Source organism: Buteo buteo, chromosome 7 (genome assembly GCF_964188355.1).
Source record: "Buteo buteo chromosome 7, bButBut1.hap1.1, whole genome shotgun sequence".
Lineage (NCBI taxonomy): Eukaryota > Metazoa > Chordata > Aves > Accipitriformes > Accipitridae > Buteo > Buteo buteo.
The window spans coordinates 39,985,221-40,003,323 of record NC_134177.1 but is presented as its reverse complement, the minus strand read 5'-3'; the positions used below and the strand labels follow the sequence as shown (position 1 = coordinate 40,003,323).

Sequence of the window (18,103 nt, the reverse complement as noted above, 5' to 3'; positions counted from 1 at the left end):
CCCCCCCTCCCTTCCCGCGACGGGAAGTCTCGCGAGAAGAGCGGCCGGTCCCGCGCAGGCGCCGCGCCGTGGAGGTCGTTGGAGTCACCGGAGCGGCCGCGCCATGCTGTCCCGCCTCGCCCGTCCCGCCGCCGCCGCGGCGGCCCTCCGCCGGGGCCTCGCCACCACCGCCCAGGTACGCCACGCCACGCCGTCAGCCTCCCCGCCGGCACAGGGCCCGCACCCCCTCGGGGCCGGGGTGGGGAGCCCGGGCCCTCCTCCTCCTCCTCCTCCTCCTCCTCTGTGAGGGGGCAACCGGGCCCGCCGGCGGGCTCGGCCCTCCTGCGTGCGGTGAGGAGGGGCTGGGGGCGTCTGTAGGCGGTGGGGGTCACCGCCTCAGTCGGTGCTGTGAGGGAGGTGTGAGGAGCGGGGGTCGGGGTCGGTTCCGGGGGTGCCGGGTTGGTGCCGGGTCTCCGCCCGGTAAAGCGGCCGCGCTGTGGGGCATCGCCCTGCGGCTCCTGGCCGGGAGAGAGGCTGATGTCTTTCTCCAGACGCTTGCTGGCCAAATCTATCGGTTCTAGGGGAGTTTCCCTAACGGGTGATAACGCCGGTTTGCTCGCTGCTTCCTTCCTCTACTGAAAACACGCCCCTGCTTTCAAAATGAACTAAGAATTAAAGCTGGCGGTTGGGGGGTTAACAGTAATCCTTAATATGCTGAAATCCATTGTGCGTGACTCTTGATACCAGGAGAGGACTGCCGCTACGTGGTAGGTAGATAGAGACCGACATCTATTTTCCAACGTAAATAGTTCCCAGTGGCATATGACAAAATGATTATTGTAGCTATAAAGGTGCATTTTACAAGGGAGGCTTGTGTAATTATTTTGATAGGAATTGTATTTATTAGCAATGCGGTTTTGATCTCATGGTATCAGGTCAGCCATAAATACGGGGCATAACAGTGACTAATGCTAGACTTTGCTTCCCCTTGGAGAGTTTCATGCTGAGTTACATTTGCTGCAATAGCAAGAAAACTGAGCTGTGGTTAGGCTGATCTAGCTCCTGGGTAGATTATTTCTTGTCAGAGCATAATAATTAAGCTGTTCGTGCAGGGACTTGGAGCTATTATGGCTTTATCTGGTAAGACAGTGTGATAGAGAACGTCCTTATCAGTGGTAATTGTATTACCATGTTGCGTCCCTGCGGTAGCCTCTGGTTCTCCATCACTTTGGCAGAGCGTTGCATTTTAAGATTGTTCTGGACTTTTAAAGTAGCTTGCCTCTTGCCTAGTGACACTCTCTCTACAAACAGGAGCACAGCCATTTTAGAGAGAAATAACTTTCTTCCAGTGAGCATGTTAGGGTAAAACTGGTTCACCAGGGCAACAAAGCAGCGTTGGTTTTATTTGCTTCTCAGCCACACTTGATCAAAGCTGGAAATTATAGGCACTTGATATTCTCAGGCCTCAATCTTGAGGCAGCTGCAGGTGCTATTTTGAATTTATTTCAGGTGTATGCATTTTTTTCACATATATACAGTGGTTATTATGTTTATTGTAGTCCATTAAAAGTATTGATTTGCCCAATGGGAAGGCATATTTTTTTGATACTGGCAATGAAAACTAGAAAAACTGCAAACCAGATTTTGCCCCAAGTCAGAGCTAGGTCCACACAGTAACAGGTATTAGTCTCAGGCAGATGTTGCCATCTGAAGAAAGATGATCGTTTTAGTTACTTTGCCCAGCCTTGCTTCCCTTTTGAACTTCAGATTGCAAAAAAAAAACATTTTCCTCTAATTATCCTACCAATAAACCTCATGGATCTTTGGGAGGCTGTAGTGATGATCGCTTTCTGTGGGCTTAGGCAATCGATTTTGCGTAGTGCTTGATAAAGAAATTGAGAAATAGAACTAAAAGTAAAGAAAATGTGGTGAAATCCCCAAGGTCACTGCTGCAGTAACTACCAAAGCATCTCTTCAATGTATTTGTCGTCTTTTTTCCTCAGAACAATGCCAAGGTAGCAGTGCTGGGGGCCTCAGGAGGCATTGGCCAGCCTCTCTCCCTTCTCCTGAAGAACAGCCCACTGGTGAGCAGGCTCAGCCTTTACGATATCGCTCACACTCCAGGTGTTGCAGCTGACCTCAGCCACATTGAGACAAGAGCAAATGTTAAAGGTACTGCGAGCCGCTGGAAACGGTCTGTGTTCTGAAGGCGTCCTCTTGGGTGTCTCTGACACTTGGAGATGCCCATTGCTGTGCTTGTGAAGGGGAATCTTCACATGAACCTGAAACCTAGTATCAATTTAAGTAGCTTTTTCTCAAGCAGTGCATCGCTAAGGTTTAGCTGATTACGTTGACATGTATGGAGAAGAAAATGGTCTGTGGTTGCACTGTTGAAGAGGAATTTGTAATACCTGGCAGGAAATATTCAGTAAAATTGTCTCAGAAAAAAGCTTGAGCATTGATTTTAAAAGTTTGACTACAAATAGACTTAACACTCCCTGGGTGTCTGTGTGAATTCTGCGTGCTTCTTTGCTGAAGGGACAGCTGTCAAGTTCTGATGAAATCACAACTTAACCTGCTGATCTTCGTTTTATTTGAAGATCACCAAGAGGTTACATTTTACTTGAATATGCCTATCTGCAGTTCGTTGGGGGCACTGACTGTAGTGCCAAGCTAGGGTTTTTGGAGAGTAAATTACACGTAACAGGAGGAACTGAGGTGTTTCAAAACAGATGAATGTGAGGTTCTCATCACTCTCATTTTGCAAGTTTTGAAACAACGATAGAACATCAAATAGGATCCGTCTGTGATTGTATTGCTTTGCTTTGCAATGTAAGTCTGAATTGAAGGCTAAATTAAAAAAGGAATTGGGTGCCTCTGGGCATAATTTTGTACTTCAAAGTGTCAGATGTTTAATAACTGGCAAAAACATAATGCCTGAATGTCTTCCATTCCAGGCTTCCTAGGACCTGAGCAGTTGCCAGAATGTCTGAAGGGCTGTAATGTTGTAGTTATTCCTGCGGGAGTCCCTAGAAAACCAGGTATGTTGTTTTTTGTTAAAAAGACCCAGGGCTTCATTGAAGTGTATCTCTGCAGTACTGTTACTCAAATAAAGCTGTGTCTGGTGCTTTACGGTGCTCTCAGTGTTGGCTTGGGATGTGAGTAGTCTGTTAACGACACTGACATAGAGCTTGTGGTATCAAGCATCTCATTTTGCTTCTGTCTTAGATTGTCCCTTGTAAAATGAGCAGAATTGATTTCTGGAGTTCTGTGTAGGGGTGAGGTGCAAAGACTTTCCCTGCAAGTGGTTCTGAATCTCCCTTAGTGTTTCTTGCCCAGAGCAATGCTCTAGTAAAAAAAAAACAACAAAACAACCCTGGTTCTTTGTTTCATTTCTCAGCAGAATAGAAATAATCTGTTTTGCGTTAATAGGATGATAACTTCTTAGAGCATCTCTGAATGAATGCTGTTAATCCCTCCTAGAATGTCCTGACCTGCTCCATTTCTACTCTGTTTTTCACTATCCTATTGGGAATGTAGCAAAATTCTAGACTTTAATGCCTAGCTCTTCCTAATTCTTCATTTTTCGTGGTTAAAGTAGTTGCTGCAACAGAAATGAGAGGTGGCACTTAACTAGCAGTATTTTGCACAGAGCAGTTGGCATTCAAACTGTAGCTGTGGAGGTGACTTCAGGGAGGAGGAGAATTCATCTCAGGAGCAGTTATGCTGCTCTGAGCACCACTGGTACACCGGTGTGGGTCAGTATGGTCACACTGTACTTCAGGCTGCCTAGTTGAAATACGTTCTGACAACTGACAGCTGGGCTGGTTGCTCCTGAAAAGGGCTGATCTCTCTGAAAGGGCAGTAATCTTTTATTAGCGAGAGGAGCTACCTTTGGCGCCAATTCATTACTGCAGCTGGAGAGTTTTCTCTTGATATATGAAACCAGAAGCTGATGTCTCTCTGTCCAGAGCAGAATATTGCTTTTTGATTGGGTTGCTTGTCCGTTAATTAGTAGCCTGTGGGTAACTTAAAATACTGTACTGGATGCATTTTAGGTATGACCCGTGATGACCTGTTCAACACCAATGCTAGCATTGTTGCTACTTTGACGTCTGCCTGTGCAAAGCACTGTCCAGAAGCCATGATCTGTATTATTTCTAACCCGGTAAGTGTTTTCTGGAGACCTTGAAAATGTAGGGGGGGAAAAAAAAAAAGTCCAGACTGAGAATACTAGAGTAATCTGAGTTCCTATTTGTTTTGACCAGTATCTCTAAGGTCTGCAGTGTATTTACAGAAAAGAACTAAAAGCCTGGTTCTACTAACCTGTTTTTCTTGGCTATATTTAAGTCAGAGGAAACTTGGGTATAAAAGTGCTTAATATCTCAACATCTGTATGACTATGGTTATAATATATGCTGATGTATTAGCTGGAATAGAAGTCTTAGCTCACTAAGGGAGGAGCTTTTGTAATGTGAATGAACAAATTCGTTGTCTTAATGGTTATTTAAAATGGATGATTTTTATTCCAGCCTGACTGTGAATTGCTCTTCAATTTAGGAATTAAAGTTGTTGGTTACAGTTGACTTCAGGTTGGAAGTATACTTCAGGTTGTTTGCTGGCCTGTTCAGTTCATGCATTGGCTTAATTATTATACTGGTTTTAATGAATGCTTGCCTATTCTTGCTTGTAGGTAAATTCAACCATCCCAATAACTTCAGAAGTCTTCAAGAAGCATGGTGTGTATAATCCCAACAGAATCTTTGGTGTTACAACGCTGGACATTGTCAGAGCAAATACTTTTGTGGCTGAACTAAAGGTAGGTCATAACAGATGCTGGGGGAGGGATACCGCCTACTTCGGTCATCAAATCTATCAAAAATGCTTTTAAAATCACTGCAGAGAGCCAAAGGAGCTCAGATTTCTGTGGAGCTAGAGGCAAAGGCAATGATTCCCTGTTTCCATTCTCTAGAGGAGCCTGGGGATAGGGTTTCTTGCAAAATGTGGTTCAAGAGACTTTGACCTTTCCTTTTCATAGCTGTCCCCTGTGAGCAAGCTACATGTTTGCCTTAATTCTGTTGGCATTTTCAACCCTGCTGGTGCAACCGGAGGAGAGGGCTGAATCGTAGTATGTATTTGCAAGTCAAACTATCTGTGCTGTGTGTTACAGGATATTCTGCAAAGTAGCAGGAGGTGTAGCAAGTTACTGCTCTTAATAGCTCTGGTGGAGTTTGTATTTGTGCTGCTATTTATCTGAACTTGCATTAATAATATCCTGTAACTGTCTAAAATTATTAAGGTAACCTGGAGTTCAACTCTGTAGATCTGGCTTTGTCTCTGGAGTATAGCTGCCTCTGAAACTCCTGCCCTGTGTAGCACTGGGTTATAGACGGGTCCAAATACCTGGGGCAGAAAATGAAGCATGGGGTTTTTAGATGTTTTTCTTGTCCATATGCTTCAGAAGCTGGAAAATGTCATGTTTCCTTTAGGGCTTAGATCCAGCTCGAGTAAGTGTCCCGGTTATTGGTGGCCATGCCGGAAAGACAATCATCCCTCTGATCTCTCAGGTAAGTCATAGTTACTGCCGTGTGTGGCATCACGCTCATCAATATGTTAGAGTTGATGTAAAGTGCCTTTATGATGGCATGTAATGTGCTAAGATACAGCAGAAACAGTCTTCCTTGCTCATGTGGCTGCTTTCATTCTGAGATGAGGTACAGGATCCTGGAAGGCAATGAGCTAAAATAGTTCCAGCCTTTCTCCTCTAAAGGAGTTCGGGATAAGAACTGAGGTGTAGTGAGGGTGTTCAGATGTCTTGGCACTGTTTGTTTTGGTTTTTATTTTCTGTGACAGGTATTTCATGATACGAATACCTTACTTCAGCAGGAAAAGGAAATTGATTTTGCTGTGGTGAACTACAAACACCACTTCAACATGCAGCATTGAAATGAGGAGGCGTAGCTCAAGCTGTGTGGGGAGGCCTGCTTCAGTAATGACTGGTAGTCAGGGAGAGGCTCCCTTCGTGCATCTAAGCCAGAATGAAATGCAGTTCTAAAGCAGGCTGCCGCTTCATGAGGAGATGGCTAGGATATGTCCAAGGAGCAATTTGTGAGAAAGTGGAGAAAGCTTTGCTCTAAGTGGGGAGTAAAGTATCCTTCAGAGAAGGATGTTCTTGAGGAATAAGAGCAAGGCTGAATGCTGAGAGGGTGCTTTCATTAGACAGTCGATCAGGACAGACACAGCTGTGCTTAACGTATTTGCGTAGCTGTATCTGAAGGTTCAGTAACTTCCTAAATACTGCTGGCAGACTATCCTTCATAAGGCTTTTGACTTCCATAATGCCACAGTGACCCAAATATTTACTTAGTTTTTTTGAAATTCCTAAGGCCTGTTACATGCTTGGAGAGCATCCGTCTAGTGCAAAGGACCACAGACTAGCAAGTAACCATGGCAAGCCCGGGTTTTGCTGTCAAGCTGCGGCTTGTCCTTGAGCGAGCTAGGCATGGCTAGGTTCCTGTTACAGTCCATGCCATAACCAGCAGCCTCAGTGAACACTTGCAGGTGGTCAGTGTCACACAATCTGTGAGCTAGGGTAACTGATTTTCCCACTTGAGAACTGTTGGTAACAACTGTAATGGTACAAAAAGCATCGTGTGGGTGGCCTTATGCTGAATCTGGAGGGGTCCTGCTATCTGATAACAACTTATTTTTTCCCATCTAGTGCACACCAAAAGTGGACTTCCCTCAGGATCAGCTGGAAAAGCTTACAGGGAGAATTCAAGAAGCTGGCACTGAAGTTGTCAAAGCTAAAGCAGGAGCAGGTTGGTTCTTGACTAAAGCTTCCAAGTAATTCTTGTTGGCCAGCTGAATGGATGCCGTCCTCTTCAGTTTAATCTTATTTAAAACTGTGGTGCAGAATTATGAACTGCTGATTACAAACCTAGCTGCTCTGCCATGTCAGTGACTGCCTGAACTGTGGTACTAGAAGCAGCTCAGTATGTAGGTAAGACTAAACATTAACTGATCCCATGCCATGTGTGGCTTTAAAAAGAATCTTCTCTGTCAAATTAAGCTATTTCTTCCTATAAATCTGGTCAACTAAATAGCATGTAGCTGACCAAAAGCTGTTGCTTTAGCCAACTGGCTGCGCGCTTGAAGTCAATGACACTGCAGGTCTGTAAACATATCAGTATGGAAGCCTTTGATGCTAAACAAAGTACCAGATTTCAGTGTGATCTGTTCTAAAAGTGGTTTAACTTTTACAGGATCTGCCACCTTGTCTATGGCCTATGCTGGTGCTCGATTTGTGTTCTCTCTGGTGGATGCAATGAATGGAAAGGAAGGGGTTATTGAATGTGCCTTTGTTCGATCAGAAGAGACGGAGAGCCCGTACTTCTCTACACCCCTGCTACTCGGAGTATGTGCTTTAAATGATGAGGCTTATAAACAGCAGCTACTGATTTAGTCTTGTGGTTTTTACTCAGTGATTTCAATACAGTCTAATGCTAGGTATCACTGAGGTTAACAGCTGAGTGTACCTTGAGAGTTCTTGAATATTTGGGTATTGCACTTAGGCATATGCTCATGCTTAACACGGATGCTGCTGCTTTTATCTGCTCTTAGGCTGCGGGTCGCTGAGTAACCAGAGATTCAGACTTGGCTTAAGAGGTCACGCTTGCCTCAAGTCAGTGGCTGTTTATGAAGGGCTTTCATATGATTAACCAGGGTCAGCAATCCTGTCTCCTCAGCTTGATCTGCTACAAGCAAATCCCTCAGAAATTGAGGCACATGGGGAACTATGGCATGGATTAGGATTAATAGATTGCTTTCAGGACCTCTACTGAACTCTAAAAGCAGTGTTCCTTTAGTCACCCTTCCCCTGTGGGTGGAGTGAAAAACAAGGATGCTGCAGCCCTGTCATGCCTGCTGGGATGCAAAGGATGGTGTGTGCTGTCTTGGGTGCTGGCTGGTGAGGGAATGGAAGTAGGGGGCTATTAAGGGGGAAAGGTTTTGATGTAGGCATGAGATCTCAAAAACCTATGAGTGCAACTCTGAAGCAGTTTCACATTGCAAGCCAGCAGCAAGGGAAGGACATACACCAGAGGAGAGAAATTCTTTTGCCAGACAGTGGGTTTGAAGATAGAAAGAGGCATGAAGGAGCAGTTGGTATCGGCCTCCTCTTGAAGGAGCTGATGGGCTAGCTTCAAGTTTCACACCTGTGAACAGTGAATGAGAAGTTTGTGAAGGCTGTAGAAGTTGCTACAGATAATAAGAGGCTTTTGAGCCTTGCCAAGAAGCACAGGCTTGGCAGACTAGAGATGACAGATCCCAGGCTGGTTCTCCATCTCAGCTGGATAATACTTAATCAGAGCTATTAAGTTACTCTCTAGGTCATTTGATGAATGGTTAATCCTTAAATCCTCTTTCCCTCAGAAAAATGGAATTGAGAAGAACCTAGGTATTGGCAAGATCTCCCCCTTTGAAGAGAAGATGGTTGCTGAGGCCATGTCTGAGCTGAAGGCTTCTATTAAGAAAGGAGAGGAGTTTGCGAAGAACTTCAAGTGAAGAGTTGATGACGGAGAGGAATTAACAACTTCCTTAATTTATTAAGGCATCATGTCACTTTACGACTTCTGATTCAAAGCTCGTGCTTTGATTGAAGTCTGTATTAGTTTAATGATTGTTTCCAGTGCAGCGTCTAATCATCAATAAAATGGCCTCATTTTTTCAGTGTATCATCTGGCATTGTCCTGATGCTTGTCTTCTGAGGGTAGAAGCTGTAGGTCTCTGAAAGGTTATCAGTTTCAGTAGGGATAAAATAGCCTCTTAAAGTGGGTGAACCAATTACTCTCAACTCTGCTGCTGCTTGGGTTTTGGCTTGGGCTGCTTGTTTGGTGCAGCAGCTGGGAAACCAGGCATGATCAAATAAGATCAAGATAGGGTGAAGAGGCTTGCAAAAGGGATAACTGAATGAAGTGATCCAAGAGGTGTGTTTTTCAGGAGGCGGTGTTACTTCTGTTTGTTACCTTTTGTTGCCTTAATCTCTTACGTAATTTGATTTTAAAAGAGTTAGTAAAAGAGCACAGTGGTTGAAACGTCAGTCCAGCTCTAAGAAAAAGAATTAAAATGCTGAGAGTGACTTCTTTCTAGTTAGGAACAAAAGCCTTGATTTAGCATCTACATAAATTTCTTTTATACTCATCCTCTTGTGAATATAAAAATAAATGTCTGCAAGAAAATGGTGATAAGTTCTGTTGCTGACTTCTTTGAAGGTAAGCTTTAATGAAGGAAGCTATTAATTTGCTCTTCCTCCATGCTCTGTGGGCTGCTTACCCTATTGCTTTGAATTGCTCTAATCCATGTAGGTTGAATTTTAAGTTGAACAGACTTTATTTTGGTTAGGTGAAGGAAACACCAAAGCCCAGCAACTCTGGAGGAACTGAGGGGAGTGTTGATTTGAGCAAGAGAACCTGGTGTAGAAGCTTCTCATAAGAAAGATACCTAAAGGTAGTAGATGGTGTTTGGTCACTGCCACCTTAGTTCCTCCCACTTCTTGTATTCTAACTCTCTTCTGAGCTATCTGAACTGTTTTTAATTTTTTTTAATTTTAATTAGTTCATCATTCTGAACCGGATCACACAGTTGTGACATTGTTGAAGGTGCATCGAGAATAAAGTGCTTGGCTCTTTCCCTGCCCTGTGGAACATGTAGGCAGAGAGGACAGCAAGCACAGTTCTTGTCACTCCTCTCTGCAGAAATTCAATGGCTTAAAGCTTGGTTTCTTTACAGGAATAGTAATGAAATAGAAGCGTCGGCAGTCATTACTCAGCAGGCTTGGAACAAAGTAATTATTAGGTGGTATTAATAGAATTAAAGATTAAAGAATTAAAGAGAGAGTTGGAGGGGGGCAGGGGAGGATGTCAGAACGGGAGGACACTGAGAGGAAGAGTGACTGGCCAGACCTAGTAAATACAGCATGGACTCTGTTCAGAACAATAAAGGGGAAGTGTGTGGCAGACTGCTACAAGGCAGGCTGCTGGATGTAGGGGCCTTGCAGGCCTGTCAGCAATTTTGTATCCAGAAATAGGCAGCACTGGGTTATTTAAAAATCATGTGTACCCATCTGCCAGAGCTGGTGGTCTGCACCCCCAGTGTGTGTGCCCAGGTGGTCCAGGGGAACTACGACACGAAGCTGCTGAGCTAAGGGCTGCGGGGAAAGCCTTGCCTTCCAACCAGGAGGAAAATAACATACACTTGTTCTAGTCCTGCTATTTTTAATACAGCAGATAGAGTGGATTGCTGAGGGTTGGAGATTTTTAGAACTTGAGGTTCATAGTGTGGCTTGGGTTATTCTCTTTTTCTTGTGTCAGCAGTCCAAATCCAGCAAAGTCTGGGGGAATTGCATGGACAAGCAGAAAGCTTCACTTATACCAGTAGGGACTCAGGAACAGCATGGCTAAGTGGAGCTGAGATGGAAGAGGATTACTTCCCAGCACCTGCTGACTCGTAGATTCTTCAGGGTCTCCTTCAAATCCCCTTAATGTTAACAATGTCCCTTTGCTTTCTGCACTGTTTGGGTTTTTGGTTTGTTTTTTCCCTCCCAATCCCATGCCTCATGCTTGGAGTTGCAGCTGTTCCCTGTGCATTGAAATCTGCTCTTCTTTTGGGAAGAGAATGAGACACCCTTCTTGTGGCTTTCTGCAGTAAAGGCAGAGACCAGGAGGACATTGGATGAGGGTCAGAAATGAACTTGTGTAGGTGTGCTCTGCTTGGTCAAATGTCCTGTCCCCCTGGCTGAACACTGCTGTGGTGGATAACTTAATCGCTATGAAGACAGAAGATGGTTTGCAGAGGTAAGTGTGGGACATCTCACCCCTTCTCTCTGAACAGATTCTGCAGAGGAGGAAAGGAACCGGGGCGTACCCCTCCTCGGGAGAAGTAGGAATTAGCTGGGCATACCTAGATAAGCCGATGCTTTGCCCTGGAAGTTGTTTCCTGGTGCTGTCTCTCTAATGAGAGACATGACCTTCATCCTCTGTCCTGTAAGCTGCTGCGGTGTGGCTGCCTTGCTGAGTCACGGTGCTAGCTCCGGTGCCGGCAGCCTTTGGTTTTTACCTCCCGTGGAGGTGAGTAACCAGGCTGCTGTGACCGGGTCTGAGAGGAGGCAAAAAACCTGCCCTGCTCAGATCTCCTGAGTTACATCCTGTTTACTGAGCAGACTTTTGTCTCGATGGTCTTTAAGTAGCTGACATCTCCCATTGCAGCATCGTTTATGTGCATGGAGCTGCCACCGCCTCCTCGGGCAGCTCAGCTCCGCGCTGGAGCCCAGATGTCAAGATACGGAGGAGATGTGTATTAACAGCAATAAATAAAGATGCTCCAGATGGCCAGATGTCAGGTCACTTGATCCCACCTGCCACTCGTGCTGCTGGGGCAACATGGTAAAGTGCAGGAGAGGAGGAAATGAGGAGGCAAGCAAATGGTGAACATTACGGCTCGGGTCTTTTATCGTGATTGACCTTGGTGTCCGCGGGGGACTTCAGGTGGGATGCCTGCAGGAGCAGGGTGCAGGCTGGCAGCCCCGTGTCCCTCAATCCTGGGAAAACTATTTTCTCTTGCTGGTTCTGTTTAAGGGCCAGTGCTTTGGGGTGGGGGTACAGACCTGCCACCCCTGAGCCCCATCTCACCCTGGGAGGGCTCTGGGCAGCAGGAGCCGGGAGGTGGCAGCAGCAGCTAGACTTCGGGTAGGGCTGGTACCCCCGCAGCCTGGGGACAATTGCTGGCATTTTGGTGATATTTAGAAGAAGCAGGGGAAATGACGACAGGAAGACAGTTGGGTGCAGGCTCTGCCTTGCCAAAGCTGGCTGCCTTCCCAGCTCCGGAAAAGGAGCAAAACCAGAGGGGCTGGAGGTACCTTGCAAAGATGCTGGTGTCCCCCCGGTCACTGCTGCTCAGCCTCGGTTTACTGGGGCTGGCGGTTGACGGCAGGCTTTGTGCAGCTGATCCCCTTTCGGAGGCTTTATGCTTTGCTCAGCAGGCGTAGCGAGTTCCTTGCCGGCTGACAGAGCCAGCTCCCGCTTAGTTTCACCGGGATGGATCTGGCATCCCACCACATGTGGCTGTGCAGAGCCCCTCCGGTGCATCAGGTACTGCTTACAGGCAGGGTCAGCCCTGGCAGGGGTGTAAAACCTCCCTGCGGTGAAGAACCCCGGGCTGGGCTCTGCTTTATGCGGAGCATCCTCTGCCCAGGGAGATGGTGGGTGAACAGGGAACGAGAGGGGGGAAATACACCCCGAGGTAGGTTGGGCACGGTTGGGGGTACGGGCAGCTCTCCCCCGCAGCCGGCTCAGCTTTCCCCTTCCCTTGCAGGGCAATGGTGAGAGGCTTTAATGTGAGCAGGAGGATCAGAAAGCATCTGATCTGCAGTTTTGGCTTTGCAGAGGCCTCTTCCCCCCTCCCCTGGCTCTCCCACCTAGCCACAGGCAGCGTGAAATCACCACCTTTGCATTCCCTGCTCTTGATTTACTAAAATGCCCATGAGCTCTCGCTTCCCTCCCGGGTGCCTCAAAGCAGAGCTGGAGCGCAGCGCCGAGGCAGGAGAGTTTGTTTGCATTTACAGGGAAACCTGTTAATAAAGGAGACCAAAGGGACTGCTCTTTTCCTGGCTGTGGGAACAGATGGCTGGATAACGCAGTGCAATTAATATGCAGGGACTCCTGCCGGGGCGGGGATTTGATTGCCTGTTAGGAGAGGTTAGCACGCTCGAGCTGAGCTCTGTGACTGCTCTAGCCCGTCCCTGGCACCTGCTGCCCGCAGGGGTCCTTGGGGACTTTGGGACAGATCAGACGGTGTCACGGAGGAGGTTGTGGGAGCTGGTCATGGGGAAAGATGCGGTGGGGGGGACTCGGGGCCAGCAGCGGGTCTGCTTCTCCCACGCTGGGTGATGGCTCTGGGAGGGTTGCCCTTTGGGTTTGTAAAAGCAAAGGCTGGCTCTGGTGATGAATGACTGCTCGGAGGTCCTTTCAGGCTGGAAGGAGAGTGGTGGCTCGTTCTTTCCTCCCGTACTTGCTTCTCCTCCGAGTCAGGAGGTGCCGAAGCAAAGCAGCAAGCTGCAGCTCCTGGATGAGCCGAGGGAGGTGGGTGCCGGGACGCGGGTGCCTCCTCGCTGCAGCACAGCGTGGGTGCAAAATGTTTCCCAGGGCTTCAAAGAGTGGCCAGACAAATCCACAGGGAAGAAAAATCCCTGCCGAGGGCTAGGAGGCTTAGGGAGCCCTGGCTGAGCAGGAGGAGACCCAGCAAACCCACCCCAGCACTGAGCGGGGCTGCGTGGCTACGGGGTTGAGCCCAAATCGATGGGAGCCTCCAGCCACGGGGCCACGATCGAATGGCCCAAGGTCACCCCGGGTGCACGTGGGGCTGTTCAGATGCCTCGTCCCCATCACACCCCAGGCTCTTGTGGGATAACAGTACCCCCCATCCCCTTCGCCTTCGGGCCTTTGCTTTTCTCCCCCCCGTTTGCTGGTGTTTCCTTCCTCTCCGCTCCCTCGCCGGCTCAGGCGGGGTTGCTGAGCATCAAGAAAGTCAGCGCCGGGCTTTGATCAGTGGCTATTGCCTGTGCCGCGCCAACAGCACGCTCCCCGCACGGCAGAGCCGCTCCCGGCCGCCCTTTCTTCTGCGTCAGGAGGTGGCTGGTGGAGATGTCGAACCTCAGTACGAATCCTTGCAATTAGGCCTGTTCTGCTGCCTGCCTCGTTTGATCTCCTTTAATTATTTATCGCCTTTTTTTTTTTTTTTTTTTTTTTTTTTGTTCCCTTCTCCTTCCCGAATCCTCGGTTTCTTTCAAGTGATTATTTTCTTCCTCTCCCCACCGCCGTGGCTGGCTCTGCCTGTTTGCTTGCAATTACCATCCCGTCTCCCCACTCCTGCCATCTCTCCCCTTTTGTTCTCCACCAGATCATCCCTTCATGCCGCTCTCCCGGCTGCACCCCCCCAGCTCTTTGCCTGCCTGGCAGCTTTTCCTTGCTGCTTTTCTCCATTTTTCTTACCCGGATGGCTGTTGCCTTTCTCCATCCCATTCCAGGCATGGTTTTGGCCGTGTTTACTGCCGGTGCCAGCTCTCTGGCTGGGATCCTGCACCCTGGGCTGGGCTGTACTAGATGTCCCATTGCTATTTTCCCAGTCTATTGCCCAAAGCCCGACGGCGCCCCGCTGCAAAGCCCTGGCTCCTGGCAGCTCCCAGCCAAGCTTGGGGAGCCCCGTGGGGCAGCTGCCCCCCCCCATGCCATGGTCTCCCTGTACTGCTTTTGCTGTTGGGGGGACCCGACCACATCCCCTCATCTTCTTTGTTTCTCAGGGCCTGATGCATTATTCAGCGCTGCGGACGCTGCAGGTGTTGGAAAGATAACGGTGGTGGTGCAAAGGGCACGGGCTCACCCTGGGGATGCTGGATTTTCCTGTCGTGGGCTGTTTTGCCCCTCCAGCATTAAACCAGGAGAGACCCTGACCACGCAGGAGGTTTTTCCTAGGAGGTGGCATCTGTTCTTACCCTGGGGGGACACGGCAGGGACAAAGACAGGAGCAGGGGGAGGCAGCAGCTGCCCTGGTGATGGTCCAGGGGCTGCACCGCAGCTCCCACACCCAGCCCCACTGCTTGGCTGGAGTTTAATAGAGCCCGTCCAACGTATGACTAAGCCCCTTGTTTACATAGTCCCTACAATAACAGCCTGGAGAGCCTGCAGCCTGTCCTCAGCCCCTCTCCCATCCCAAACGCCCCTCTCCCAGCTCCTGGGGGTGTTTTAGGCAGGGACAGGCTGCCCTGGAGCTGGGGGGGAGCAGTGTGTGATGTCTGCTTGAGTGTGTGCATGCATGTGAGCGCGTGTGCATGCATGTGCGTGTGTGCACGCTCAGGCAGCCCTTCCACGGGAGAGCACGCACATCTCGCGCCCCGTGGGTGGCTGCAGGCAGTGCATGGCTGGCACTGGCATGGAGCAGCTCTCTGGGAAGTCTCCGTGTCCCCAGGGCACACCGGCTGCTGGTGGGTGTCCCTGCTCGCCCGAGGCTGCAGAACCCCCCCACCTTCGGCCGGGCTCCCACCCATGGCTTTGATCCACCCGTGGCTTCCATCCCCTTGCTCCCCTCCAGGCAGGCTGCTTGGTTCAGGGGTGGTGATGCTGGGGAGGTGCAGGGGCCCTGGGCATCTGGGGTGAGCTGTACCCCAATCCCACCCCTCCTGCGGGTGGGGGGGGTCTGGCCCAGCCCCTCCTCATGCAGCAGATGAGGCGTTTTTGTCTGGCCTTGTCACGCCGCTGAGTTTATCTGCAGGGGGGGTGATGGATAATGAATGTGGGATGCAGGTTTTGCAGAGCAGCCGGTAGGAAACAACCCCAAATGTGTGTTTAATCCCTGTGGGAAGAGGATGCTCGTTCCCTCCACTCTGTCTGCAGCTGGGCACAATCCCCCTCCCCCCCCCGGCTAGACCCATCCCCATGGCCTGCTGCCACCTCGACCCATGGGAACCCCCCCGTCCCTTGTACATGGGGATGGGGAGGAAGGTGAGGGATGGCAGCTCTGGCCATGGTGAGTGATTTTGGGCTGGCGCTGGTGAGCAGTACTGCTGGCAGTGGTTTGGTCCCTGATCCGATCCTCCCCAGAGCATCTCGGGGAGCAGAGCATCACCCAAATGCCACCTGCTGTGGGGACATCCCCACCCACACAGGTCTCTGCAGCCTGGGCTGTCCCCAAAAGCCCACCTTAAATCCCAGCTCTAGCTCCCCATCTCCATCCCCGCTGCAGCTCCCTCCCCAAATCCCCCCTCCGAGGCCAAACCCACCGTGGAGTGACACCTGGGTGCCTTTGTTAGCTCTCTGCCTGGAACCAAGCAGCCAAATTAAGGAGGGAGATGTAGCCCCAGGGGAAACTGAGGCACGGGGCAGGGAGAGGGCACTGGGGGGACATATGATGTCCCTGGCTGGGGTCCTGGCAGAGCAGCTGCGGTGGTTTTGGGGTGGTTTCAGGGTGGTTTGGGCAGCTATACCCTCACCACGACCACAGAGGGTGGCTTTGGGGTGGTTTGGGTACCCCATCCCTCGCCATGAGCATGGTGTGGGGTTTCGGGGAGGTTTGGGTACCCTAACACCCACCAGGACCACATGGTACAGGAACATTTTGGGGGGCTGAGGGTGGCCCCAAACATAACAAGGCCAGTTCAGCGCTGCCGCAGGGGCTCGCTCTCTTTTTTTGGCCATTTTGGGGATTTTTCAATGCATCTTCTCTTTTCGCAGCCACCCCGCTCCCTCCTTGCATCCCAGTTGAGCTCTCCTCCTCAGGCCGGATCCTGCCACGCTGCCGCTCATCACCAGGCTAACTGGGACCAGAGCGAGTCGCACTGGTTGTACTGGGAGCTTTCCCACTCCCCAGTTTCACCACTTCCTGGCCTGCAAGGAAGGCGAGTGTTCAGCGTCGCTGAAGGAAATGAGAATTAATTACGGACTCGTTAACACCGACTCATCCCCTGTGCCGCAGCGCTGGGCAATGTCCCCAGCGGGGACCTGGCATGTCCTGCATCACCCCAACCCCCCCAGCCAGCTCGAATCCCCCCGAACCCGCCGGGATGGGGTTGCCCCAGGTGGTCCCAGGCAGCACTGGTAAATCAGCCGGGAATGGGGAGGTGATGGGCAGGGCTGGGCTGGCACTGGGGGTGAGGTGGGGCATCATGGCGAGGAGGTTAAGGTGTGGAGTGGGATATGGGATGGGATATGGGATGGGATGGGCTATGTGTTATGATGGGACACAGAGTGGGATACAGGATGGGATGGGATGGGAGGAATACAGGGTGGGATATGGGATGGAATAGGGTACAGGGTGGGATACAGGATGGGATGGGCTATGTGTTGGGATGAATACAGGGTGGGATACAGGATGGAATAGGATACAGGGTGGGATAGAGTATGGGATGGGATACAGGGTGGGGTATGGGATGGGATGAATACAGGGTGGGATACGGGATGGAATAGGATACAGGGTGGGATAGAGTATGGGATGGGATACAGGGTGGGGTATGGGATGGGATGGGATGAATACAGGGTGGGATACGGGATGGAATAGGATACAGGGTGGGATACAGGATGGGAAGGGATACCGGGTGGGGTACAGGATGGGATGGGATGGGATGGGATACAGAGTGGGATACAGGATGGGGGATTTTCTGGCACTTGCCTCCCCCAGGTATGAGCAGCCTGGCGGGGGCAGTGGCCCCAGCGGCTGGTGTTCGGCGCTGTAGCCCGAAGTGAAGCTTTGGGGACGGGGGAGGGCGTGGGGGTGGGCTGGGGTGGGGGGCTTGGGGGTGCAGGTGGGTGGTGAGACGTGGGGAGGAAGGCGGGGCGGACCACTGGGGACAGTGACGAGGTGCTGTGGCACGGGGGTCGGAGGGCTCTACGACAAGATAGGGGTGTAGCTGGCTCCCGTGGGTGCCCCGGGGGGGATACGGGGGGAGTGGGGGCGGCCCCGCGGGTGCCGGCGCGCCCTCCGCCCGGCAGGGGGCGCTGTGAGCTACCGGCGGCGCGCTGGCGCGGCGGGCGGCTCTGTGTCGCGGAGCTGTCCAGCACTTCAGGAGGGGCCGCGCTCGCCGAGCCGGGAGCCGCGCCGGGAGGGGCCGGGCCGGGCCGGGCCGAGCGGGACCGAACCGAGCCGAACGGGGCCGAGCGGGGCCGGGCCCAGCGGGACGGCGCGGGCAGCGGCCGGTGGCGGCGGTTCCGGGCCGGGTCGGGCCCGGCGGGGCGGCGGGGCGAGGTGAGGCGCGGCGCGGCCGGGCCCGGGCCTGGCTGGCGGGCGGGGGGGCGGGGGAGGCCCGAGAGGGGGGGGAGGGGGTGTCGGGGGGGGGGGTGGGGGGGCAGTGGGACCCCACTGGACTCGAGTGGGGGGGCTGAGAGGTGCAGGGGGCTGGGGATCCCCGAGGGATGAGGGGGGGCTGGGATGCTCCCCGGGGGAAAGGGGGGCTGAGGACCCCGAAGGGATGGGGATGGGGGGGGGTTACGCTGCTCCTCGGGGGGCAGGGAATTGGGGTCCCCCAAGGGATGCGGGCGGCAGGGCTGAGCGAGGGGTGCGGTGCTCCTGGGGGTGCTGGGGG

The 18,103-nt window shown here is 51.3% G+C and overlaps 2 protein-coding genes across 2 annotated transcripts in view; both read left to right on the top strand.

Annotated features, from left to right (window-relative positions):
* Window positions 1-29: 29 nt before the first annotated feature.
* On the top strand, window positions 30-8,714 carry MDH2 (malate dehydrogenase 2). The gene is made up of 9 exons (XM_075032539.1): window positions 30-175; window positions 1,983-2,151; window positions 2,937-3,020; window positions 4,038-4,147; window positions 4,673-4,798; window positions 5,469-5,546; window positions 6,701-6,800; window positions 7,245-7,396; window positions 8,413-8,714. The coding sequence occupies exons 1-9, from the start codon at window positions 104-106 to the stop codon at window positions 8,542-8,544; spliced, it is 1,023 nt and encodes a 340-aa protein (XP_074888640.1). The 5' UTR covers window positions 30-103; the 3' UTR covers window positions 8,545-8,714.
* A 7,753-nt stretch (window positions 8,715-16,467) lies between these two features.
* Window positions 16,468-18,103, top strand: part of SRRM3 (serine/arginine repetitive matrix 3) — a 29,562-nt gene continuing 27,926 nt past the window's right edge. The window contains exon 1 of the mRNA XM_075032537.1: window positions 16,468-16,622. Coding sequence (XP_074888638.1) covers window positions 16,532-16,622 — 91 coding nt within the window. The 5' untranslated portion in view covers window positions 16,468-16,531. The remainder of the gene's footprint in view (window positions 16,623-18,103) is intronic.